General features: G+C 45.8%; 1 protein-coding gene across 1 annotated transcript; it reads left to right on the top strand.

Annotated features, from left to right (window-relative positions):
• Positions 1-9,375: 9,375 nt before the first annotated feature.
• SLC20A1 (solute carrier family 20 member 1) lies at positions 9,376-23,652 on the top strand (the record flags this gene model as incomplete). The annotated part of the gene is made up of 10 exons (XM_079721159.1): positions 9,376-9,721; positions 9,889-10,029; positions 10,216-10,301; positions 15,036-15,132; positions 17,584-17,703; positions 19,463-19,732; positions 19,855-20,413; positions 21,009-21,194; positions 21,741-21,825; positions 22,670-23,652. 10 exons carry the CDS (start codon positions 9,376-9,378, stop codon positions 22,829-22,831), a joined length of 2,052 nt encoding a protein of 683 aa, XP_079577285.1. The 3' UTR covers positions 22,832-23,652.
• Between the last annotated feature and the right edge of the window lie 269 nt (positions 23,653-23,921).

The following is a 23,921-nucleotide window of genomic DNA, read 5'->3' as shown; positions in this document are numbered from 1 at the left end:
ATTTTATATTGGAATAGAGTTGATTAACAATGTTGTATTGGTACAGCAAAGTGATTCAGTTATACATATATGTGTATCTATTCTTTTTCAAGTTCTTTTCCCATTTAGGTTATTACAGAGTATTGAGTAGAGTTCCCTGTGCTATACAGTAGGTCCTTGTTGGTTATCTATTTTAAATATAGCAATGTGTATATGTCAATCCCAACCTCCCAAGCTATCCCTTCCCCCCATCCTTCCCCCTTGGTAACCATAAGTTCAGTCTCTAAGTCTGTGAGTCTGTTTCTGTTTTGTAAATAAGTTTATTTGTACCACTTTTTTTTTTTAGATTCTGCATATAAGTGAAATCATATGATATGTCTTTCTCTGTCTGACTTACTTCTCTTAGTATGATAATCTCAGGTATCCATGTTGCTGCAAATGGCATTATTTCATTTTTTTTAGTGGCTGAGTAATATCCTATTGTATACATGTACCACATCTCCTTTATCTATTCATCTGTCATGGACATTTAAGCTGCTTCCATGTCTTGGCTGTTGTAAACAGTGCTGCAATGAACATTGGGGTGCATGTATCCTTTCGAACCATGGTTTTCTCTGGATATATGCCCAGGAGTGGGATTGCTGGATCATATGGTAGCTCTGTTTTTAGTTTTTTAAGGAACCTCCATACTGTTCTCCATAGTGGCTGCACCAATTTACACTCCCACCATGTACGGTGTAGTTTTTAACATCTGAACGTATTATTTAGCTTGATCGTTTTTTTAGTGACACAGTTTGTGAATTAAATAGTCAGAAGGCAAATCTGATAAATATGAATATGAATTCTTTTTTTTTTTTGGCTGCTTTGGGCCTTCGTTGCTATGCGGGGGGCTTTCTCTAGTTGCGGTGAGCGGGGGCTACTCTTTGTTGTGGTGCACGGGCTTCTCATTGCAGTGGCTTCTCTTGTTGCGGAGCACGGGCTCTAGGCATGCGGGTTTCAGTAGTTGTGGCACACGGGCTTCAGTAGTTGTGGTGCACGGGGTTACTTGCTCCGCGGCATGTGGGATCTTCCTGGACCAGGGATGGAACCCGTGTCCCCTGCATTGGCAGGTGGATTCTTAACCACTGCGCCACCAGGGAAGTCCAAATATGAATTCTTATGGGGACAATGGAACAGAGTATTTGAAATTGAGGTCTCTCCTTTTGCTCCCTCTCCCTTATCTGGCCTGAAAGCCTCACCCCTGAAAGTCGCTCCTCTGGTTTACATTGGAGGCAGCCCTGGGTGGTGGGAAGAACGCTGGGTTTTGAGCCATTCATCCAGGGCCTGCCGCGGCATCCTGTACCAGCCAGCATTCCAGGCCCTGCTCTGCCACTTACCATGTGGCCGTGGGCTCTCCGATTCTCATTTCCCTGTACAGTAGGGTAATAATACTCGTTCTGCCTACAGGACACAGTTGTGAAGATGAAACAATGCTTTTGAAGGTACCTGGAGGGTAAGAGCCCTACCCAAATATTCAAGGTTTTCAGAAATCATCGTCAGAGGCATTATCCAAGGTCACGGTGAAAAAGTTCAATTCCCTGCAGATGGAGGGTATGGAACAAATTAAATGGACAGTCCTGAAATGAATATATTCGGGGGTAACAGTAGGTTGCCCGCAGGAATAAAGTCACTTTTAGAAAAGAAAACTGGGAAGCAGGGACTTTCCTGGTGGTCCAATGGGTAAGACTCTGTGCTCCTGATGCAGGGGTCCTGGGTTCGATCCCTGGTGGGGGAACTAGATTCCACATGCATGCCGCAACGGAATCCACATGCTGCAACTAAAAGATCCTGTAGGCTGCAATGAAGATCCCGCGAGCCGCGACAAAGACCCAGTGCAGCCAAAATAAATAAATAAATAAATAAATAAATAAATAAATATTTTTTAAAAAAGAAAGAAAACTGGGAAGCATCTGTGCATAGTGGATGAGACCACCAACTCCAGAAGCATTCATCTTAACAGATGGTAAGTGCAGTATATAGAAAATTGGGGGACACCCAAATCCAATTAGTATCCAAGTGCATTGAGTGCTAAATGCAAGGTATGAGCCAAGCACTTTACTTATTTAATCCTTATATCAACCCTATTATCTCCACTTTACAGAGGAGGAATGTGAGGCACAGGGAAGTGAGGTAATTTGCCTAAGGTCATGGCAGGGAAATGGTAGAGCAGGATTCTCATTTCAGATAGTCAGCCTAGGTGCTGAACTACTGCGTAGCTAAAATGCTCGGAGTGCTTGCTCAGGAAGATCAGATTTGAAGTAGAAAGTAGTGGTGGCTTTTCAACATCCGACTGAAAAAGAAGGTATTAACATATTGTTTCTAAACTGTCCAGATAACAAGAATCATTATACTTCTTGTAATTGCTTCTCAAACTGTAACGTGCCTATGAGTCCCATGTGGACCTTGTTAAAAATGCAGATTCTACATAGAGAACAGACTTGTTGCCAAGCGGGGTGGGAGGAGAATTGGGAGTTTGGGATTAATAGATGCAAACTGGTATATATAGGATGGATAAACAACAGGGTCCTTCTGTATAGCACAAGGAACTATATTCAATAACTTGTGATAAACCATAATGGAAAAGAATATGAAAAATGTATGTGTATGTATAAATGAATCACTTTGCTGTTTAAAAGAAATCAACACAACGTTGTAAATCAACTACACTTCAATAACAAACTTTTTAAAACGCAGAATCTGATTCTGCAGGTCTGGGGTGGGCCTGAGGTTTTCTGCCAGCTCCCTTGTTGCTGGTCTGCAGACCACACCTGGAGAAGCAAGGCTCTAGGCAGAGGGCAAGAGGGAAATTGGAAATGGATCTCCCCACTGAAAATGAAGAAACTGGGCTTTGTTAGAACCTCAGTCTCCCGTGCGGCAGTTCCCTACAGCTGAAGCCCCTCCGAGCCCCCAAACATCTGTATTTCTGGGCCTGCGGGGCCGGTCGCTCCCCTAACAGACAGCTTTTTCTCCAGCTTTACCCACTGAGCCCTGGCGGGCTCTTCTTGGGGAGCTTTCTCTTGCCGAGGGGATCAGATGAGTGAGGGACCCCGAGCCAGCTGGGGGACGCCCATGGAGAGCCGGGGGCAGCCAGCCTCCTGTGCTCTGGAAATGTTTGCTGAGAGAAGAGCGATGAATCAGAGTGACCTGGATGATGAGCTGTGTGGGCTGGAACAGGGGTGGGAGGTCTGAGGCGGGTGGAAGGTCGACTTTGCCTTCGTGGCTGTTGTGCTCAGGGCTGGTCCTCGGTGTGACATTCTGGGTGTGAGGAGTTTGTGTTTTGTGCAGGCGAGGGCTGGTCAATCTTGTTGCTCTGCCAGGTCCGTACTAGACGTTTCTTCAACGAGTGAAAGATTGAAGAGCCAGGGAAGCAGTGGAGCGCCTGAGGCCGTTGCCCTCTGCCCAGTGTGTGGGAGGGCTGTGTGGATGACTCACACCCTGCCGCCCACTCACTTTCTCAGCCTAAAGCCATGTGTCCGGGGGCATGGTGACAGCGAGCTGACCCCTTGTCCCTTCTGCCACAGGAGTGTCATTACACACAGTTCCTGAGTTTCCAGCAAGTTGCCTTTCTTCCGTGCTTTCCTGGTAAGAGCTGAGAAAGTTGGGCCTTGGGGAAAATGGAGTCCCGGTTGAGGTCTCCGGAGAGGCCTTTCTGAAGACGTGTCCAGGAACAACGGGCTTGATCGTTTTTTTAGTGACCACGGTTTGTGAACTAAATAGAATGCAGATCTGATAAATATGAATTCTTTTTTTTGTTTGTTTCGTTTTGGTTTTATTTTTGGCTGCGTTGGGTCTTCAGGGCTGCCCCCTCTGTCTGGGTCCTATGCCACATCACGCCCAAGTGTGTGAACTCAAAACCAAAGGGAAGAGACCAGGGATGAGCAGTCGGAAGGAGGCACATAAAGTCTGGAGTGGGTGGACTAGTCCTCCACCCCTGGTGTTGGCAGAGGAACAGACTGACCCGTTCGTCTGGGCCAAACAAAATGCAGCTCTTTATGGCTGTGGGATGCTGGCCTGAGGCAGCTCTCCACATCAGAGCTTGTCTGTGTGGGTGCTTGAAAGCGTCCCTCCCCTACATTCCCTCTCTCTCCGGAACTGGCCCTGGACCTCGTGGAGGCACAGCCATGGATACTGGGTGGCCAGTCCTGTTGGACGGGGAGTGAGGAAGTAGTTGACGACGGAAGCCAGCCACATCCAGAGCAGGTGGGAGTGTGGTGGCGGGATGGTGATGTGTGGTCCTTACTTGAATCATTATTTTGAACCTATTTCTGTAGGCATTGACTACAGCTGGGTACAAGACAGGTTCCCTTTCTTTCTTTTCTCTCTCTTTTTTGCATGAGATGTCAGTTTCCCGATCAGGGATTGCACCCAGGCCACAGCAGCGAAAGCCCAGAATCTGAACCACCAGGCCACCAGGGAACTCCCCCACGTTTCTTTTCTTGAGAAGTCTGAAGAGAACAGAGTAGTCAGCAACTCTAAGCTATGGTCAGGCCATTGCATCAACTTTCTTTTTGAGAAGAACATGTGCTCTGACTTCCTGCCTCTTCTAACTCTGGAGAAAGGGAGGGCAATCTTGAAGTCAGGTCTCCTAGAAATGCCCTTTTCTATTCTGACAGGGTTGGAAGAGGCTTAAAATACAGGCTGTAAAAGCAACGGAGTTAACAAAAATAAAGAGGAAAGACGGGGGAAGTAAACGGGTTAAGTGCAAAGAAGAGTTACCACCTAAGGGCACCCTATTTGCCTCCGCCCTTACTGACAGCCAGGGAAAAAGCACTTACAGACTCCAAGTTTGTGGGGTTCTTCACTGGTTTAACTGTTGCTTCATTCTCTGTGCCTCAGTTTCTTCGTCTGTAAAATAAGGTAAAAGTAGGTCAAGAGAGGTTTATTAGAGCATCACGTGAGCTAACGCATGTAGAGCATCTGACACTGCCTGGCGCAGAGTAACCGTGGTAGATGTTACCACTACTTCACTCATTTGTGACTGCAGTCAAGCGGAGGGGAGTGGTGGGTAGAGAAGAGGTGGTTTTCCTTTACTCAACGGCTCCCACCTTCTTCTCCCTGAATGTTCCTCGCCCCTCTCCCATCCAAGTCCTAATGGATGGCCTCTGACACTTCCTTGGATCCCGGTCTGGCTCCACAGTGTTCCCATTCCCCACTGCAGTCCCCCCTCCTCCAAGCAGACCCTTTCCAGGATGCTTCCTTCCTGCTCAGTGAATGGTGGTGACCTCAGATGCATTTCTCTGACTGCAAGCGTCTCTGAGCTCAGAAAGTGCAGAAGTGGTACTGCCTCTTCCTTTTGTCCGTGCTTCTGCAGGTCTGGAGGGGCTGACTCCACCCATGCAGTCAGTGAGAGATGGAAGCATCTCCAAGAAAACTCCAAACCCATAGTGCCCAGGTTGGTGTTCAGCGGCACACGGCAGGCTGTCTTGTTCAATTCTTTTTTATTTTTTTGGCTGCACTGTATGGCTTGTGGGATCTTAGCTCCCCGACCGGGGATCGAACCTGGGCCCTCGGCAGTGAGAGCCCAGAATCCTAACTACTGGACTGCCAGGGAATTCCCTGTTCAATTCTCTTTGAGGTGAGGGTGGGTAAAGGACCCTTAAGCTCCTGGGCTCTGTGGCAGGGGCTCACCAAAGATCCTGGGGGCAGTCAGGGTCTGAGCCAGGCCAGGCCTCTCACTCCTAGGCCAGCAAGCCCACTCATGTGCCCTGAGGCGCACACTATACCCCATCCCACCCCGCCAGGGCCCCGGCTGAGGGCCCCAGTTTCTCGTGGCCCCCCATTCTTTATCAGCAATGGGAGAAGTCTGAAAGAGCTTGGCCTGGATGGCAACTCTGACATGTGACACACAGTTCCTTTTAAACATGAGCTCTGCACAGTAGGCCTTCAGCTAGATACTGAATTCAGTAAGAGCGCCGAGATCACACCAGCCACTGAGGAGACATCCTTTCAAAGGACTTTACGGACACTGAGTCCTCACAACAGCCCCAGGAAGTAGCAACTCTTAACCTCTCCCCTTTACAGATGAGGAAACTGAGGCATAGAAGGTATTTGCCCATGGTCATGTGACTAGTGAGTAGCAGAGCAGGCAGTTCGGCTTTATTGTCCATACGTTTAACCACTAGACCAACTGGCTTCGCTAGGGTCCAAGAGAGTGTGTCCAACGCCTTGATTCTAACAGAGATGTTATCATTGGGATCTCTGCCCTCTTTCCTGTGTTCAGCCGTAAGGTCAGAACCAGCACCATTTGTGTGTGAATTGGTGGTCCTCATTTTTTCCATCCTTTTCCATTTCCAAGGCACTGTAACTTCTCTCCATAGGCAGAGCCCTAGCTCTCCTCCCTAATGGGAGGATGAGGCGTCCCAACCATGGTAAGTCCAGGTCTCTAAGGGCTGTACCCCACAGATCCTCTCTCCCCAGGTGAGGCAGCCGGGACCCCACCCCCCACGTCCCTTTACAGCCTGGTTCACTCTGAGTGTCTTCCTAAGGAGAAAGGGTAGAACCCTTCTAGAGCCTGAAGATGTTCACAGAATTCATTTGTGTCGCAAGGGGAATCTCCTGAATCTCTGCCCTAGCACTCTCCTCATCCCACCCCAGGAGGTCTGGATTGTGCTCTTGCCTTGATAGATATGCACCATGGCGGCCCCACGGCCTTCAATAGACATGGTCCAGCAAGTGTCTGCCAACTGAAAGAGCGAGTGCCACAGACCAGCAAAAGTAGACAGAATGCAAAAAACACACACTGGGAAAAGTTCCAGGCAATTGCCTTAATGACTGCTTTGAAAATTATCGTTTTCAGTGGCAGAACTCTAAGGACCTTTAACAGACCAGTTCTTTATTTTTTTTTCATAACCTTGAAATGAAGTAAAGGTGGAGGGAGGAGTACAATTTAAGGTGTCAGAATTACATCAGATTTGCACCCCAGGGTCAGTGCTCCCAGACACGCACTTTCTTTTTTTTTGGACATGACCTTGGGACTTAGAGCTTTGTAAGTTACTCATATAACTCCACCAGATTTTCTAGGCAGGTCAGAGGATACTCCGGTAGAGTTTAAGCCTCCACAGATGACCCGGACATAGCAACGATTTACAACGTCTTCGTTCCTGCTAATCAGTGCCCAGCTGCTAGAGATGGCAAAAGGTCAGGAGGGCTCCAGAACATTCTAAGCCTGGTAAATATTTCTGCTGGGAATTCTTTAATCTCACTACAACCCTGACAAGAGACCATGACCTTAATCTCCCTTGGCATGATTGGTTCGTCTTGAACTTAAGCCAAATAGTGAAATGCCCCTAAATGTGCAGAGCAAATCTTACTAATGTCAAAACTACATTATATACCATGTAGGGGGAGCAGAAATCAATCTGTCTCAAAATAGGAAAGCTTCCGGGATGCAAAGAGAACACCCTTACAATCTTCTACATTCTAAAACAGGAATATTCACGGAAAGAGCAAGACGGAAATTAGCATTCACTGAACTCCTACTGAGCTCTAGTCACATTCACACACGTTAACTCACTTAATCCCCGCTACCAGGTAGGTAGGGATTGTTAACAATTTACATTCCTGAGAGCGCAGTCAGAGAGATCTGGAAGTCGCTCAAGGTGACACGCTGCAGCGAGCAGGAGTCAGGATTTGAATCCGGAGCAGTGTCCTTCCCCACGCGCCACAGCTGCGGCGCAGAAAACGGTCTGCCATGGGGAAACTGACGACTCGCAGCCGCCCTGGGGCTCTGCGCCATAACTGGGAGACGACCTGGTTCTCGTGACTGCTCAGTCTGTTTTCACCCAAGTGCATGACTGCTGGAGTAAAGCGACCACGTGAGCCCTTTCCCTTACCCGGCGAGGGACAGTGCCTGTCTGGCCAAGGGCAAGTCACAGGTGCGACAACGTGCCGGGACTGCATTCGGAGCCCCGAGGCGCGGGCTCTCCTGCAGCGTCACCGGGAGGACGGGAGGGAGGGAACTCGGCCAGGTGTGGCCTCCGGATGCGGCAGGTCACAAGTGCGCTGAAAGTGCGGCTTGAGGCGCGGCCAGCTCCGTAAAACTGGGCTCGCGCGGGAGGAACTATGACCTTGGTCGCGGCGTCTACAACCCCCGCTTGACGACCTCCAGCGGCAGGGTGAGGGCGCCCCGAGGCCTCCGCCCCTAACCAGCAGGCGCGGCCAGAAGGTGCCAGGACGCCAGGGCAAGGCCGCAGGGAGGGGGCTGGCCCTCCCCACGTGGACAGACTCCCCTCTGGGGGCGTGGCCGTCGGCGCTGGGCGGGCCAATGATCGCCGCGGTCGGGCTCATCCGGCCGGGCCGCCGGGTTGGCTGGGGCTACGTCATACCGGGGGCGGGGCTCCTGGGCGGCGCGAGGCGCGGCCGGTCACGCGGTGCGAGGCGCCGGCTATAAGTAGAGGCCGGCGGAGTGCGTTGCTGGAGTGATGGCTGCCGGCGCGTGCTGAGTGCTTTTTTCCTTCTCGGCTGCTGAGGCGTCCGCGGCTGCTTCTTGGGTGGGTTGCCAGCCCCGCCGAGCCATCCCCAGAGCCGCCGCCCCAGGCCAGGCCGTGTGCTCGCCGACAGCAGGTGCGTGCGTCCGTGGCCGTAGCCCGCCGCTGCAGCCTGGACCTCGTCTCCCGCTCGGCCCCTCGTTTCCTTTGGTGAGTGGCGGCGCCACCTTGGAAAGGCTCTTTCTTCTCCCCGGGGCCCGGAGCGGACGCGGCGGCGCGGGGGCTGGCCGGCTGGGCCGGGGCCGGCGGCGCGGTGGGGTTCTGCTTTCGGCGCTACCCTCCCCCCCCACCCCATGCCACCCCGTCCGCCCGCCCGCGGGCCTTTTTGGCGGTCCCCGAGAGGCGCGCGCGGGAACGGCCCTTTTCCGGTTTTCGCGGGGAGGGCGCGCGCGGGCCGGCGGCGCGGGGGCCGGGCTGGGCGCGCGCGGGCCGAGGTGGTCCCCTGCGCCACGTGCCCGCCGCCCGGCGCGTTCCTGCTTGGGGCGCGGGACACCGGATCGCGGGCGGCGGGCACGGCCGGGGCCCCCAGTCCCCCCGGTGGGCCGTCGCGGGGTGCGGGACCGCAAGGGCGCGCTGCTATTGTTATCCATCCCCCTTCCAGGATGAACTTGCGTCCTTTCTCTTCTCCGCCATGGAATTCTGCTCCGTGCTTCTAGCCCTCCAGAGCCAAAGAAACCCCAGACAACAGATGCCCATACGCAGCGTATAGCAGTAACTCCCCAGCTCGGTTTCTGTGCCGTAGTTTACAGTATTTAATTTTATATAATATATATTATTTATTATAGCATTTTTGATACCTCATATTCTGTTTACACATCTCGAAAGCCGCTCAGTAATTCTCTGATTAATTAAAGAACCACTACTCTAGAGAATGGCATCTACCATGGCAACGCTGATTGCCACTACTATTGCTGCTACTGCCGCTTCTGGTCCATTGGTGGACTACCTATGGATGCTCATCCTGGGCTTCGTTATTGCATTTGTCCTGGCATTCTCCGTGGGAGCCAATGATGTAGCAAATTCGTTTGGTACAGCCGTGGGATCAGGTGTAGTGACCCTGAAGCAAGCCTGCATCCTAGCTAGTATCTTTGAGACAGTGGGCTCCGTCCTGCTGGGGGCCAAAGTGAGCGAAACCATCAGGAAGGGCTTGATTGACGTGGAGATGTACAACTCGACCCAAGAGCTGCTGATGGCCGGCTCTGTCAGTGCGATGTTTGGTAAGTTTTTTATTCGTATTGTCCTGATAGTGGCGGGTGAGGGAATTCTTAATCATGGGTAGTTCCATTCTTGTGCTCTGCCTTGATTCAGATGATTACGTTCAGTAATATGCACTTCGTACATAGCGGCATTTGTCACGTACTTAATAAAACTTGATGTGTTTCAGGTTCTGCTGTGTGGCAACTAGCGGCTTCGTTTTTGAAGCTTCCCATTTCTGGAACCCATTGTATCGTTGGTGCAACCATTGGTTTCTCCCTGGTGGCGAAGGGGCAGGAGGGGGTCAAGTGGTCAGAACTGATAAAAATTGGTGCGTTTAATTCTAAATGGCTTTTTACTCTTCTTGTCGTGTTACCATGGCGTTGTGTATGGGAGAATATGGTGTCAAGTTGGAGGGATGGGCTAAAGTTTTGAAAAGAGAGAACTAACATTTAAAGTGTGTTTTGGTTCCTGATTTCCATTAGTTGACATTTTTTCTTAATGTGTTCTATTCCAGTGCTGTCTTGGTTCGTCTCACCGCTGCTTTCTGGTATTATGTCTGGAATTTTATTCTTCCTTGTTCGTGCATTCATCCTCCGTAAGGTAATCTTTCTCTCCCCCCATGACTTGTAATAAGTCACACTCAATGGTATTCAAACCGATCGCATTACTGCACATGTGATCGGTGTGTAGGAGTGTGGCCTTGGAAAGTTAGAAAAATTCTTTGTTTTGTATACCTCTCGTGTGTTGAATTTTCTGAAAGAAGCAAGTTTTCAATACCCAAGAAGGCATTTGGGAAGGAAAAATTGAACACTGTAGTGTGCCAAGACATTGGAGAGACCGAAAGAAAAAATTAAGGAGATGTCTTTGGAGTGGCTTTGTTTACCTGCATGCAGATTACTACTTTAAATCACCATCATATGCAGGCCAGTCTGCATTGTAAGCTTAGGGTTCAACAAATCACAATGTCCTGGGTGACTTTCTTAGCTGCCAGTTAAAGTGGAGCAGTTTGGGTCCTTACATAGTTTTTTCTAGAGTGTTGATGATCGAAACCAGCTTGTAAGCTTCATGGTGGATACCCTGCCTCTCACAGTGACTTGACTCTGATAGCTCAGAATAGGTAAAAAGGAACCAGTAAAGGTAATTTTCGTTTTGTTTTTCTTGGCAAAAAAAAAAAAAAAAAAATTCCAGACAGCCATTTAATTTCCTGTCCATTTGAAAATCCCTTTTGAGGGACCTGATAGCATTTTTTTAAATCAAGAAGTCTGATGCTGGCTCCAAAATAAATGTAGACAACAACGGATGTTGTCGTTGGACTGAGTTACAGTAAGAATAAATGCTTTTTTCTCAGGAAACAAAGTTGTCCTTTTCCTGAGGTGAATGGCTTTTAACGGTCCATTGTAAGTTCTTAAAAATTCTTCTGAACTGGAGAAATCTGAGTAAAGGGAGATAGGTAGCTTAATCCCAAGGGGTAAGAATGTATTCAGAGCCGTTTGTTTGATCTAGTTCTAAGCTTCTCTAGGGAAGGATATGTAGTTTTCTATAGAAATTCAATAACTGGTAAAGTGACTCACTAATCACTATTTACCATGGCCTGAGTCTGGCAAAAGATAGCAGTGTAATACTTTGAAAACTTGAAACCTCTATAGCTTGGTATAATTTGAGAGTAAACAGTTCGTTGATACTAACGGACTCAAAGTTTGGCATTGTCTTATTTAGCAAGCAGGTAATGAATAGCACCTACTCCCCACAGCTGTGGAATATGATAATGTGATACTTCCATTTGAAGCTTAGTAGTAGTCAGGGATCAGAACTCTTCGTATTTTTAGAGCTGTATAGCTTGCTCCTCACCAGAGAAGCAGGAGAATTGCTAGGATCCCCTGTTATGGAGTTGTGCTCATAAAGGTTTACACTGGGTCTTTGTGGATTATTGAGAGACAGATTGTTCCGATTCTGGAGAGGCTTTGTGTGTCTCAAGCCAAAACAGACTTCTTTTCTGGAGGAAGAATGGTCATACTTTCAGGTGCAAAGTGGGATTTTCAGGTCCCCAGAACTCTCATTTGGGGAATGCATGCCAGGCATTTTTATCCTCAGTTAGAGACCTTAAGTTAGATATATTAACTTCTTAATTATATATTCCTCATGGGGTATGAGGATGGACATGATCAAGAATGATTGGAATAGGTCTTCCCTGGTGGTCCAGTGGGTAAGACTCTGTGCTCCCAATGCAGGGGGCCCGGGTTCAATCCCTGGTCAGGGAACTAGATCACGCATGCATGCTGCAACTAAAGAGTTTGCATGTCGCAACTAAGAAGTCCGCATGCCACAACTAAAAGATCCTGTGTGCTGCAACTAAGATCCGGCACAGCCAAAATAAATAAATAAATATTAAAAAAAAAAAAAAGAACGATTGGAATAGTGTTTAAAACTATTCAATATGGACTTTGAGAATCTATCCGCACACACACACAGACAGGCACATACTCTTGTGTTTAATCTACCAATAACATGAATTTTTAGGTCATGAGGCTGAATATTTCTGGTTACTGTTAGATTTTAAATCTCAAGAAAACATCTTTACGCTAGTAACCTTTGGTGGTCTTGGCTGTTAAAAATCTAAATATTTGACCATTAAGATACTTTCCAACTAAAGATTCTGTTTTGGAAATTAACATTAAAAGTGCTTTTAAAAATTTTCAATTTTCTGAATGTTCCAAGGGTGTTAGGTAGTCTAGTAGGAAAAAGCAGAGTGGAGGTTAAGGATTGGGACAATAAACAAGGAATAGGGGAAAAAGGGAGTTTTCCTGTTGAGTGTTTAAATTCTAGTCAAAGAAAGTGGGCCTTTCAGCATTCTCCCTTCTGTCAGGAATCTCATTAAATACATCTAGGGCATCTTTTCAAACTCAGGAACTTTTTTCTTTAGTTTACTGGAACGGCCGATGTATAAAAAATGAACTATTACGATTGAAAATGGGTTATGAAGATCCCCTTTCCCATCCCATATAACTGGATGACGAGATACTTACTTATAGGTAAAGTTTTAAGTGTTAGGTGAGTCATACGGTGGTAAACATTCAATAAAATGTTAGCCCTGGTTACCTCCTGGGGGAGTGGCTAAGAGGAGTTTGGAGGTAGCAAAAGGGAGAAAGAGAAGCCCCTGCAAATGTCTAGAACCCTTATGGATTTTGATTTCGGGGGCTGGGCTTAGGTTCCTTGGAGAATTTCTTAAAAGCACAGATAGTTCTTAGAAGAAAAATGTATATACACCTCAGGTTCATAACCTTACTGACTACCCTTGGGGGGGGACCCGCATGGTTGAGTTACTCAGAGATGATGAGGTTTTTTTTTTTCTTTTAGTTAATTAATTTTTGGCTGCGTTGGGTCTTCGTTGCCTCACGTGGGCTTTCTCTACTCGTGGTGAGCGGGGGCTACTCTTCGTTGCGGTGTGCGGGCTTCTGACTGTGGTGGCTTCTCTTGTTGCGGAGCACAGACTCTAGGCGCGCAAGCTTCAGTAGTTATGGCATGCGGGCTCAGTAGCTGTGGCTCGTGGGCTCTAGAGCGCAGGCTCAGTAGTTGTGGCGCACGGGCTTAGTTGCTCTGCGGCATGTGGGATCTTCCCGGACCAGGGCTTGAACCCGTGTCCCCTGCATTGGCAGGCGGATTCTTAACCACTGCGCCACCAGGGAAGCCCTGATGCTTAGGTTTTATTGGCTATTTTTGTTTTGACCAATTCCCTACCTGTAGCATTCTCTTGAACTACAGATAGGGAAGGTAATATTCAGAGTGGTTTTCGTCGAGGGCCCATCTCTGCTGATGTGGAACGGCATCTCTACTTTCTGTTTCCTTGATCTTAAGCCATTACCTCACTCTTCTGATGTATTTATGATTCTTTTCCTTGTCTATTCCTCCCCAAGATTTTCCATTGGATTGTGATTCAAGATAGCATCAAACCTTTGGGCTAACAACATCTTTAAAGTTGAGCCTTCTCACGTATTCAGATCTGTGCTCTTGTTTTTAACTCCTGTTTCCAGTCACACTGGCTGGCCTCCTTGCTGTTCCTCAGGCAATTCAAGTGTTTGCCTCAGGGTCTTTTTACTTTCTGATGTCTCTGGGATATTCTGCCCTCCAGATAGCCTGCTCTCTGGCTGCTCTTTTTCTACCCCTGCGTGTGTACCTGGCTTATGGCTTGTTGACCTAACACATTTGTGTCTTTGCTCCACTGATGGTCTTTGGACTATCTCCCGCCCCCCAAGAATTAAAGTGTGCGCCTCCTTCCATCACTGCCTCCTTCCCCTTCTTTTTTCTTCATGGCGTGATTCTGTACTAGAATGTAAATGTCAGTTCTGTGAGAACAGGAACTTTGTCTCATTCACTCCCATATTTTAGTGCTTGGCACACAGTCTGTTAAATGAGGAGGTGACCTAGTGTACGATTGATTTTTATCTTCACACTTTGGTAAATCATTAGTTGTGGCATATTTATCAAATGTCTAGATAAGATGGTTGTTGCTGGTATATTCTACTACATGTTTTGTTTTTAAGAAGTCATTGCAGGTATAAAGTCAGGTAAGAAATGTCATATCTCATAGTCTGTTTCTTGATCTCTCTCATATAGTGCATTTTCAGGTGTGTGCTCAGATTTATATCTGGACATGAGGTACCTTAGAGCACTGGGATTGAAACTGATTATTCAGGACATCACCACTCACTAGTAATAGGTAGTCTTGTTAAGAATAACAGCAATAGGGGCTTCCCTGGTGGCGCAGTGGTTAAGAATCCGCCTGCCAATGCACGGGACACGGGTTCGAGCCCTCGTCCGGGAAGATCCCACATGCCACGGAGCAGCTAAGCCTGTGCGCCACAACTACTGAGCCTGCGCTCTAGAGCCCGCGAGCCACAACTGCTGAGCCCGTGTGCCACAACTCCTGAAGCCCTCGTGTCTAGAGCCCATGCTGTGCAACAAGAGAAGCCACCGCAATGAGAATCCTGCACACCGCAACAAAGAGTAGCCCTCACTCGACACAACTGGAGGAAACCCAAGCGCAGCAACAAAGATGCAACGAAGCCAAAAAAACCAATAACAGCAACAAAAACCTAACCAACCCCCAAACGTTAAACCAAACACAAACTTAAATTCAGATGGACGTAGAAGATGAGATCAGCCTTGGTAGGGGAACTTCCAGGAGCAAATGTAGGAAAAGACCATTTGGCCTTGGAAGCTACTATGGAGAGATAGTTATTGGAACTGATTCCGGAAGCTGCCCTTCGGTTCTATGGAAGTGGGTTAAGTTTTTACAGCTTTTAAGATCTTGATCTTAGTGATAATGATATTTTACAGGCAGATCCAGTTCCTAATGGGTTGCGAGCTTTGCCAGTGTTCTATGCCTGCACAGTTGGAATCAACCTCTTTTCCATCATGTACACTGGAGCACCTTGTAAGTACATATCAGAATATTTAAATGTGAATTTAAAGTTGTTTCTAAAACTTGCATTAAATGCCCAATTTACCCCTTTTTGTTTACAGGGCTGAAATCTCCTAGAAGGTGGCTGGCCTGCGCCCATTTCAGAAGGCTGCAGGCTAGTGTATGCTGAGTTAACCTAGATAGTTTTTCAACCAAAGAGACCTGCTCAGATTCTAAATCACTACAGACCTTTACTCTTTAGTCTTCACAGGATCCACCGATAGATAATTTGATCTTCTCCCTCCCTCTTTCCTATCTATGCTAAAAATACCGGAATTGATGTTACCTCGACTACTGAAGAGTCATTAGTTATACTTGGTCTTCGATAATCAGTCATTTAGGACTGGTTTGCTGGATATTCTCATTTTTCTCTCCCAAGTGGAGCTCCTTTTTGTTTCTAAATTTACTCCCCTGAATCTGCTTGAATGAGAAGAGTTGGGATGTTTAACACCTGCCCTAAGTGCACTTGGAAGAAGAATTCATGCAGCTAAGAGGAAAAATATTTGTGAGAATATAAAGATTGAAATGTTGATTACTTTTATGTTGGAACGAAGGCAAAGCATGGATTAAATTGTGATACGTGTTTCATTTAGCAATTGAAAAAGATTGATAACCTGTAACTTGTCAGACAGGACAGTACATGTCTTGATCAGTCAGTTTTCCTGACTAGGTTCATTTGGCTTGATGGCCTTTGATCCGTCAAGTCAGTGGCTTTCAGTCTTTTGACTGTTGTGACACACTGGAAGAAAGACATTGTACATTGCTGACCAGCACACACATACTTAGAGAGGGAGGGGGAGAGAGGGAAAGATAACTGGAATAGTATCTTGAAGCTACTTAACCTTACTATGTGCTATGCACTCATATTTGCAAGTATTCTTTTTAGCTTTTTAAAATGCTCATTGTGGCCCACCAAATTGATTTCATTTCTGACTAATGGATTGTAACTTGCTTTGTAAACCTCACTGCAGTAATAAGTCACTGACCAAAAATGGAGTTAGCTAAGTATTTTTAACCATGTCTTTGTTAGAATAATCAGGAAAGAAACTGGACAACTTTATGAGGATATTGTTCTTATTTAGGGGATACCAGACTCCTTACCAAATGCTACAGGCAAAGGAAAGCTTGCCTGCTGCCTTTCCATTCTGTTTTAAATTGGCTTCTTCATGTTAAACTAAAAAAGTCTCCATGAAGCTCTAAGCACTGATGTTTTATGTGGTAGCAGCAAAGCTCATAATTCAGTGAAATTAGAAACTTGCATTTCCAGTCGTCTTTGAAAAGGGAATGTGGATATTTTTGTCCTGTCCTTTGGTTGATCATTTACAAGAAAAACCAGTCTCATTTCCCTTTTTTGACTTGGAACGTAGGCAAGTTTAAATTGTGATACAGAGATTGATTAAATTTCATGTATATTTTAGTTTGTGTGACTAACTACATGATTAGAATTGATAGCAGGAATTAAAATGGAAAGCTTTAGTCATTACAGAACTTTGGTTTTGAAGGGACCTCAATTTATATCTGATTTTTAAATACTAATCATTTTGAGGAACAATAGAATTTCCATTTTATAAGTAATTCCTAATAAGCAAAACAACCACAAGTAACTAAGCTGTTCTTGGATAAACCACAGATCATTATAACATCTTTTAGGTTTAAATAGTGTTCTCTAGTGCTTTGCTTCTGTTATTAAATATAGACGAGGGACTTGTAGGCTGTTGGCATTTAAGTGATAACCAGATGACTAGTTAATGATCCCTGAGCAATGTGAGAAGTAGGCATGTCTCTGTTTAAGATGTGGCTTGTTAGTATGATTACCATTCTACTATTTTCTTTTTGTGAAAGCCCTTTGAACTATTCTTATCCCTTGATAGATAAATGTATCTTAGTTTGATAATGCGTCCTAAGAGAGAATCTTGCTCTAAAGGATTTTGCTAGTACAATGGATGTGATAACTTCCACAGAGAACTAATTATATCAGTATGAGAAAGGTGACGACTGGGGCACTTTCCTTTTCTAACGTTGAAATCTTATGTGCAAACATAACGTGTGGCCGCTCCCATCTGGAGGCTGGGCAGTGGAAAGCTTCCATTTTTTTTCATAGCTAGTTGCAGATCCTCAGTGTAGGAATCTGTCTTCTAAAGCAAAGAAAGGAAAAAGCCTAGTATGTGAAGGAGCTTGGGATATGTCAGTCTAGCAGGTGTTTAAAGTAGGCCAGACTGGTGTGGATTTCAGATGCTATGGGATTTTTCTCCCAAATTTGTATAGCCACTAACACAGTAAATCCTGTGGACCTAAGGCTGGCAACAGCTGTAAAGGGTGATGGGCTGGCTTGGGGAACCCCAGAGTCCCCAGAGGAGGGTTTACACGTTATTACAGGGGGGCAGTTGCCCTGGGGTTTTCAAGATGCACCATTTTATCTCCTAGTGCTGGGCTTTGACAAACTTCCTCTGTGGGGTACCATCCTCATCTCGGTGGGATGTGCAGTTTTCTGTGCCCTTATCGTCTGGTTCTTTGTATGTCCCAGGATGAAGAGAAAAATTGAACGTAAGTAACAACTTGTAGCAGAAAATTTTAACTAGTAATGTTGTGCTTGCTTCTTTGTGTTTAGCCATCTGTAAAAATCCACTACTTGGATAGATTGGTAAAGCCAGAAAATTTACATGGAAATTTGCGGATATAGGTTTATTGTCCAAACTGTGTTCTTATTAACTTAAAATGACCTGAGACCTAGTCATAAGGCATATTTGACCTTATTTGGGCCGCCAGACAAGCTAGGCACTTAATCTCTTTTTTCTTTTCTTACTGTACCTTGATCACTTGCCAGTGACATGCTAGATAATACAGAGAAGTTGTAGTCTACATTAATTGAGAAGGATGAGGATGCCTTAATGAGAAATGAAAGGTAGGTGTGAAATATCTTCACAGGAAACATTTACCAAAACTAATGCCTTTAGACTCAGATATTCAGAGCTATGCTAATACATTATCTGACTTTAGATTTGGTTAATTCTCAGAATTGGAGCACAGATTCCAGAGGTAGACATTTTCAGGTGTCATGAAGGGATCATTTAGACCGTTACTGTATGTAGTATTTCAGTATAATCAAATATGGCATACGTTTTGGTTAGTATAGGTCTTAATTAAATCTTGTATTCCTTTCCTTATTACTTGAACTCTCTTGAGATGATCTTTTTCTGCCCTTTTCATCTGTAAATGCTCGGGTAGTGATTTAAGTTTGTTCTTTGAAGAAGCGGAGGGCTGCACAGACTGCAGTGGCACCAGAAGAGTGCTGCGTCATGCAGCTGTGCTCAGGAGCCTCCGAGAGGCTCTGCGCTAGTCTGGCGGCCTTCAGGACTTCGTGACCTTGATTCTCCCTCAGTCTGGGAGAAGATGAGACAGGTCTTGCTAATGTTCTATATCCTGGTTGGTAGCTTGACTGGGATTCCTGAATGAACACGGAAACAGACTGGGCATTGGTACAAAGGCAGAAAACATTCCCGCCTGGTCATGGAACCTTGAACCATATGGCACATGTCTTTGTTTTCTAGAGGTGGAAATTCGTCACCTTTAGTTGCCTGCGTTGAGCTGTGTCATTTTGCTTGAACTCACAGACTGAAATTTGGGGCCAGTTTTTATTTTTTTATTTTTTTTTTTTTTTGCGGTACGCGGGCCTCTCACTGTTGTGGCCTCTCCCATTGTGGAGCACAGGCTCCGGACGCGCAGGCTCAGCGGCCATGGCTCACGGGCCCAGCCACTCCGCGGCATGTGGGATCCTCCCAGACTGGGGTATGAACCCGTGTCCCCTGCATCGGCAGGCGGACTCTCAACCACTGCGCCACCAGGGAAGCCCTGGGGCCAGTTTTTAAAAAGGACGTGCACTAGATGCAGTCGGAATTTTCAGTTAGCTGTCAGCCCCATGCTTGAGCTCCTTTCCCCTCAGAAGGGGTCAGCAGGAAGCTCAGAATGGTTTCTACTTTTGTGAAGGGTTCTATAAAGAACAAGAATTTATAGCAGAGTCCACAGAGCCTAAAAGATTTTACCACCTGGCCCTTCACTGAAAAAAACTTTGCAACCCCTAGTAATAGGGTGTTCTGCATTTGTATTGCTGGTTTCTTCCCAAGTGAGAGATTAAGCGATACGGCAAATAAAGCAGACAGGAAAAATTATCCTGAATTTTCACTGAAGTTTACATGTGTTCTTATTTTGAGAAGGATTTTTTTGTTTTTTTTTGAGGTGAGGGGAAGGGGAAATGTAGAGCAAGTTAGTTTGGTCAAAACCAAACAAAAACATCCTTCTTTTCTAGGAGAAATCAAGTCTAGTCCTTCTGAAAGCCCCTTAATGGAAAAAAAGAATAGCTTGAAAGAAGACCATGAAGAAACAAAGTTGTCTCTCAGCGATACTGAAACCAGGAATCCCGTTTCAGAGGTAGGGTCAGCCACTGGGCCCCTCCGGGCTGCAGTGGAGGAGAGAACGGTCTCGTTCAAACTTGGAGACTTGGAGGAAGCTCCAGAGCGAGAAAGGCTTCCCAGCGTGGACCTGAAAGAGGAAACCAGCATAGATGGCACCATGAACGGTGAGTGGACTCTTCCTCGGGTGGGGAAAGGCAAGTTTCCCTTTGTTAGCAGTTCTGCTGCGAGGCTCTGTGTTCGGACTTGACGCCCTTGGCATTGAGTGTCACCTTTTGGTCTTGGCCAGGTGCAGTGCAGTTGCCTAATGGGAACCTAGTTCAGTTCAATCAAGCTGTCAGTAACCAGATGAACTCCAACGGCCACTATCAGTATCACACGGTGCATAAAGATTCCGGCTTGTACAAAGAGCTGCTCCATAAGCTGCATCTTGCCAAGGTGGGCGACTGCATGGGAGACTCTGGCGACAAACCCTTGAGGCGCAATAATAGCTACACTTCCTATACCATGGCAATTTGTGGCATGCCCCTGGATTCGTTCCGTGCCAAAGAAGGTGAGCAGAAGGCTGAAGAGATGGAGAAGCTGACGTGGCCTAACGGAGACAGCAAGAAGCGAATTCGAATGGACAGTTACACCAGCTACTGCAACGCCGTGTCTGATATTCACTCGGCGTCCGAGATCGACGTGAGTGTCAAGGCCGAGATGGGTCTGGGCGACAGGAAAGGAAGCACCAGCTCTCTAGAAGAGTGGTGTGACCAGGACAAACCGGAAGTGTCTCTCCTCTTCCAGTTCCTGCAGATCCTCACGGCCTGCTTTGGGTCATTCGCCCATGGTGGCAATGACGTCAGGTCAGTCGATTATGATTCTTGGCGTTGCTCGTGCTATTTTTATGCCGCCTAATCCTTTTATAAGGCTCTGCTTGTGGCCTTGGTACTTATACCGCCCGTGGGACACCGAATAATGTAGAAAGGGTGAGGTAATAGCAATTAATTGACTTAAAAAAACAGGAAGAGACATTTTTTCTTCAGATTACAAAGAACATGTTTGTTTCTGTCGGTGATAAACACACACATCTTTCACAGAGAAGCCTTTTGTCGAGATGGGAGCCGGGTCTTTGATGGAATCACTGCCCCCTAGAATGAATTTGTAGGTGGTTAATCCTAGTTCTGTGGTTTGTCACCTGTTCATTGGAACCCAAAATTTGCTTTAGTTGGGCCTGTAGGAAGACAGGCCACCAGATGTGTGGCGTTTCCCCTCTGAGAAGAGCTCTCATTTTCTTCTGTTGTGTATGTTGGGGTTCCATTTATTTCCTTTGAAAGAAAGACCAGTTTCTAATGAAAGCTTTGCTTTAGAAGAAGACTTAGTAAATCAGTTAACAAATAGATTCTTGCCAAGTTTTAGTTTTGCCTGAAAAATCATCCCTGCCCTCTTTTTTTCTTTCAGCAATGCCATCGGTCCTCTGGTTGCTTTGTATCTGGTTTATGACACGGGAGATGTTTCCTCAAAAGTAGCAACACCAATATGGCTTCTGCTCTATGGTGGTGTTGGTATCTGTATTGGTCTATGGGTTTGGGGAAGGAGAGTTATCCAGACCATGGGGAAAGATCTGACACCAATCACACCCTCTAGGTAAGTTGGTAAAGCAGGTCTTATTAGGTAAATGCTCATTTTCTTAAGATACGTAATACTGTACAGTGCTACTACATAAAGTAACCACGTTTGTATAAGTTCCCGAGGTTACTCTGTCTTCGGTGTGAACTTTTTAGATTTTCCTTATCGTCTGGCCCTTAAACATAATTTATCTATTCAACTCCAGTGGGCTCTTTAAAAAAATAACTTTTGAGAAAGATGTGTGTGCTAAGACTTACTACCTATGTGTATTTGGCTTTTATCTCTGTCTTTATGGAGCCAACACTGATGTTTACTAAATTCAAAGTAAAAGTGCAAGCTTTAAGAATGGGCTTCCAGAAGACCTTAAAACCTCAAACGCTGGAAAAGAGAAGAGGGGTCTCATGGCCTGATTTAAAGCAGATTTCAGGAGTTAGAGCAAACTAAAGATGTTGGTGGAGTTTTTGTCACCGGGTAGAGCACAGCAAGATTGCGTGAACTTGGAGGTAGTGCTAACTTACCAAATGTAAGTTCCATTCTTGACAAGTGATCTATTTGTGTCCACAGCGGCTTCAGTATTGAACTGGCATCTGCCCTCACTGTAGTAATTGCATCGAATATTGGCCTTCCCATCAGTACAACACATTGTAAAGTAAGTGTAATGTAGAGGTACTGTGTCTTTTGAGTGGTTTTAGTAGATATGTTGAGAGGTATTTTTTTGTTCTTTTTGTTTTTTGGTTTTTTTCCTTTGATAATTTGGTGTTATACCGTGGGAGTCTGGAAGAGTTCACAAGTTTAGGACAAGTTGACTATAAGAATGTAAATACACATTGTGCAGTTTCTAGTGTCTATTACTTTTATTTAAGCAGATAGTGTATTTTCTCCCCAAACGGTGCAAAAGCCCCTTTTATAGAGGTAGCACGTCTGTGAGGCTTGTTGGACTGTGGAAGGGTAGTTCGTTTGAAGCAAGCATATATTCAGAGCATCTCAGGATTGAAATCCTGAGAAACTTATTGAATCCTGAGGCTGCTTGATGACCATCTAATAACCATAGGATAACTGTAGGGAAAGGAAGAAACTGGCTTCCTTAAGGGAATTTAAGTTGGTTCATCATGGAGCCTCGGAGTCATTCTTTTTTTTTCCAGGGAGATCTACGGGTGATTGGCTATTAGGTCTAATAGCAGCCTCCCTCTAGAATCTTTGGGAAACCTAAAACTTAAAGGAATCTATTATTAAAGCAGTTTTTATTATTATTAATGTAGTTCATTAAATTCCAGCAGCTCAGAGGGGAAAAGGGAGTTTTCTTTTCCCTCTTTTACCCCAATTAGCACAGATTCCGTGATTGGATTTTACATTGCCTTCATCTTGTTACAAACCAGCTTTCATGGATCAGTCCAGCAGTCTGGGGCTCCTTACCTACGTAGAGTCACGGGTCTGTTTAACAAAATGCCATTGGCGCTTGAGTAACCAGTTTCTTTGATTGTTTTCTCCCGTAGGTGGGCTCTGTCGTGTCCGTTGGCTGGCTCCGCTCCAAAAAGGCTGTTGATTGGCGGCTCTTCCGCAACATTTTTATGGCCTGGTTTGTCACAGTCCCCATTTCTGGCGTGATCAGTGCTGCTATCATGGCAGTCTTCAAATATGTCATCCTCAGAGTGTGAAGCTGCTTGAGATGAAAATTCGGGTCAGTGTTTGGGACCACCGTACACATTCCTGTTCCTTTGAAGAATGATTACAGTGTTATAGAGGACTGACAGGAGTCTCTTTAAAGTTTGGGAGCTGTGGGAGGGAAGCGATACTTGTGCTATAATTGCTTTTGTGCTAAATATGACTTGTCTCAAGATTAGCTATGTAAAGGAGCCAGGTTTCCACTGGTTCCTGTTGAGGTTCCTTTTCCTTCTGGGCTGTGAATTCCTGTATATATTTCTCTACTTTTTGTATCAGGCTTCAATTCCATTATGTTTTAATGTTGTCTCTGAAGATAACTTGCGATTTTTTTGTGTGTTTGTTTGTTTTGTTTCGTTTTAAAACAACCATTCAGAGCCATTTGACAGAGTGTGCTCTGCTTTGTTGGTTTCACCAGCTTCTGCCCTAACACGCACAGGGACTTAACAGCAAACACCGTAACCGAAGCTTCCCTTGTAGTCTCTTAGAAAAATAGTCATTTGTACCCTGCCCTCCTGTCAGTAGTGGCAGGTTCTATTGGCATACATGAACTTCTTATAAGGACAAGGTTCTTCGGACACAGTGAAAATTTAAGTTAGTAGTAACTTCTTTGCAAGCAGTTCACTGGCTATTATTGCTAAGAAGAAGTAGGAAGAAAAATCCTTCTGGCAGTCTTGGTTATTTCTTTAAGATTTCTGGCAGTGTGGGATGGATGAATGCAGTGGAAAATGAACTTTGGGTGAGTTAAATGGGCCAGCCTTCCATGTTCATCTGTCTACCTCTTAACTGAATAAAAAAGCCTACCGTTTTTAGAAAACATGTCTCATTGGTTTTGTTCATATATTTGAAGCATCTGAGCTCCCGATCAGTCAGCCTTATGCAATTCTTAGGAGAATGTGCTATCTTAACAAGTGAGAACTACCCTCTAGCAAAGTACCCCACTCCGCCCTGGTACGTTTCTTGTGATCCCAGAATATACATGATATTCCTCCATGGGGCGTTTCTAACTGTTTGGTATTTTTTACCAGCACATCCTAGACATTTCCATGTTAGCACGTATCCACTCATTGTCTTTAACAGCCACCA

The sequence above is a fragment of the Hyperoodon ampullatus genome, assembly GCF_949752795.1.
Source record: "Hyperoodon ampullatus genome assembly, chromosome: 15".
NCBI lineage: Eukaryota > Metazoa > Chordata > Mammalia > Artiodactyla > Ziphiidae > Hyperoodon > Hyperoodon ampullatus.
This window is presented reverse-complemented; position numbering and strand designations above follow the sequence as displayed.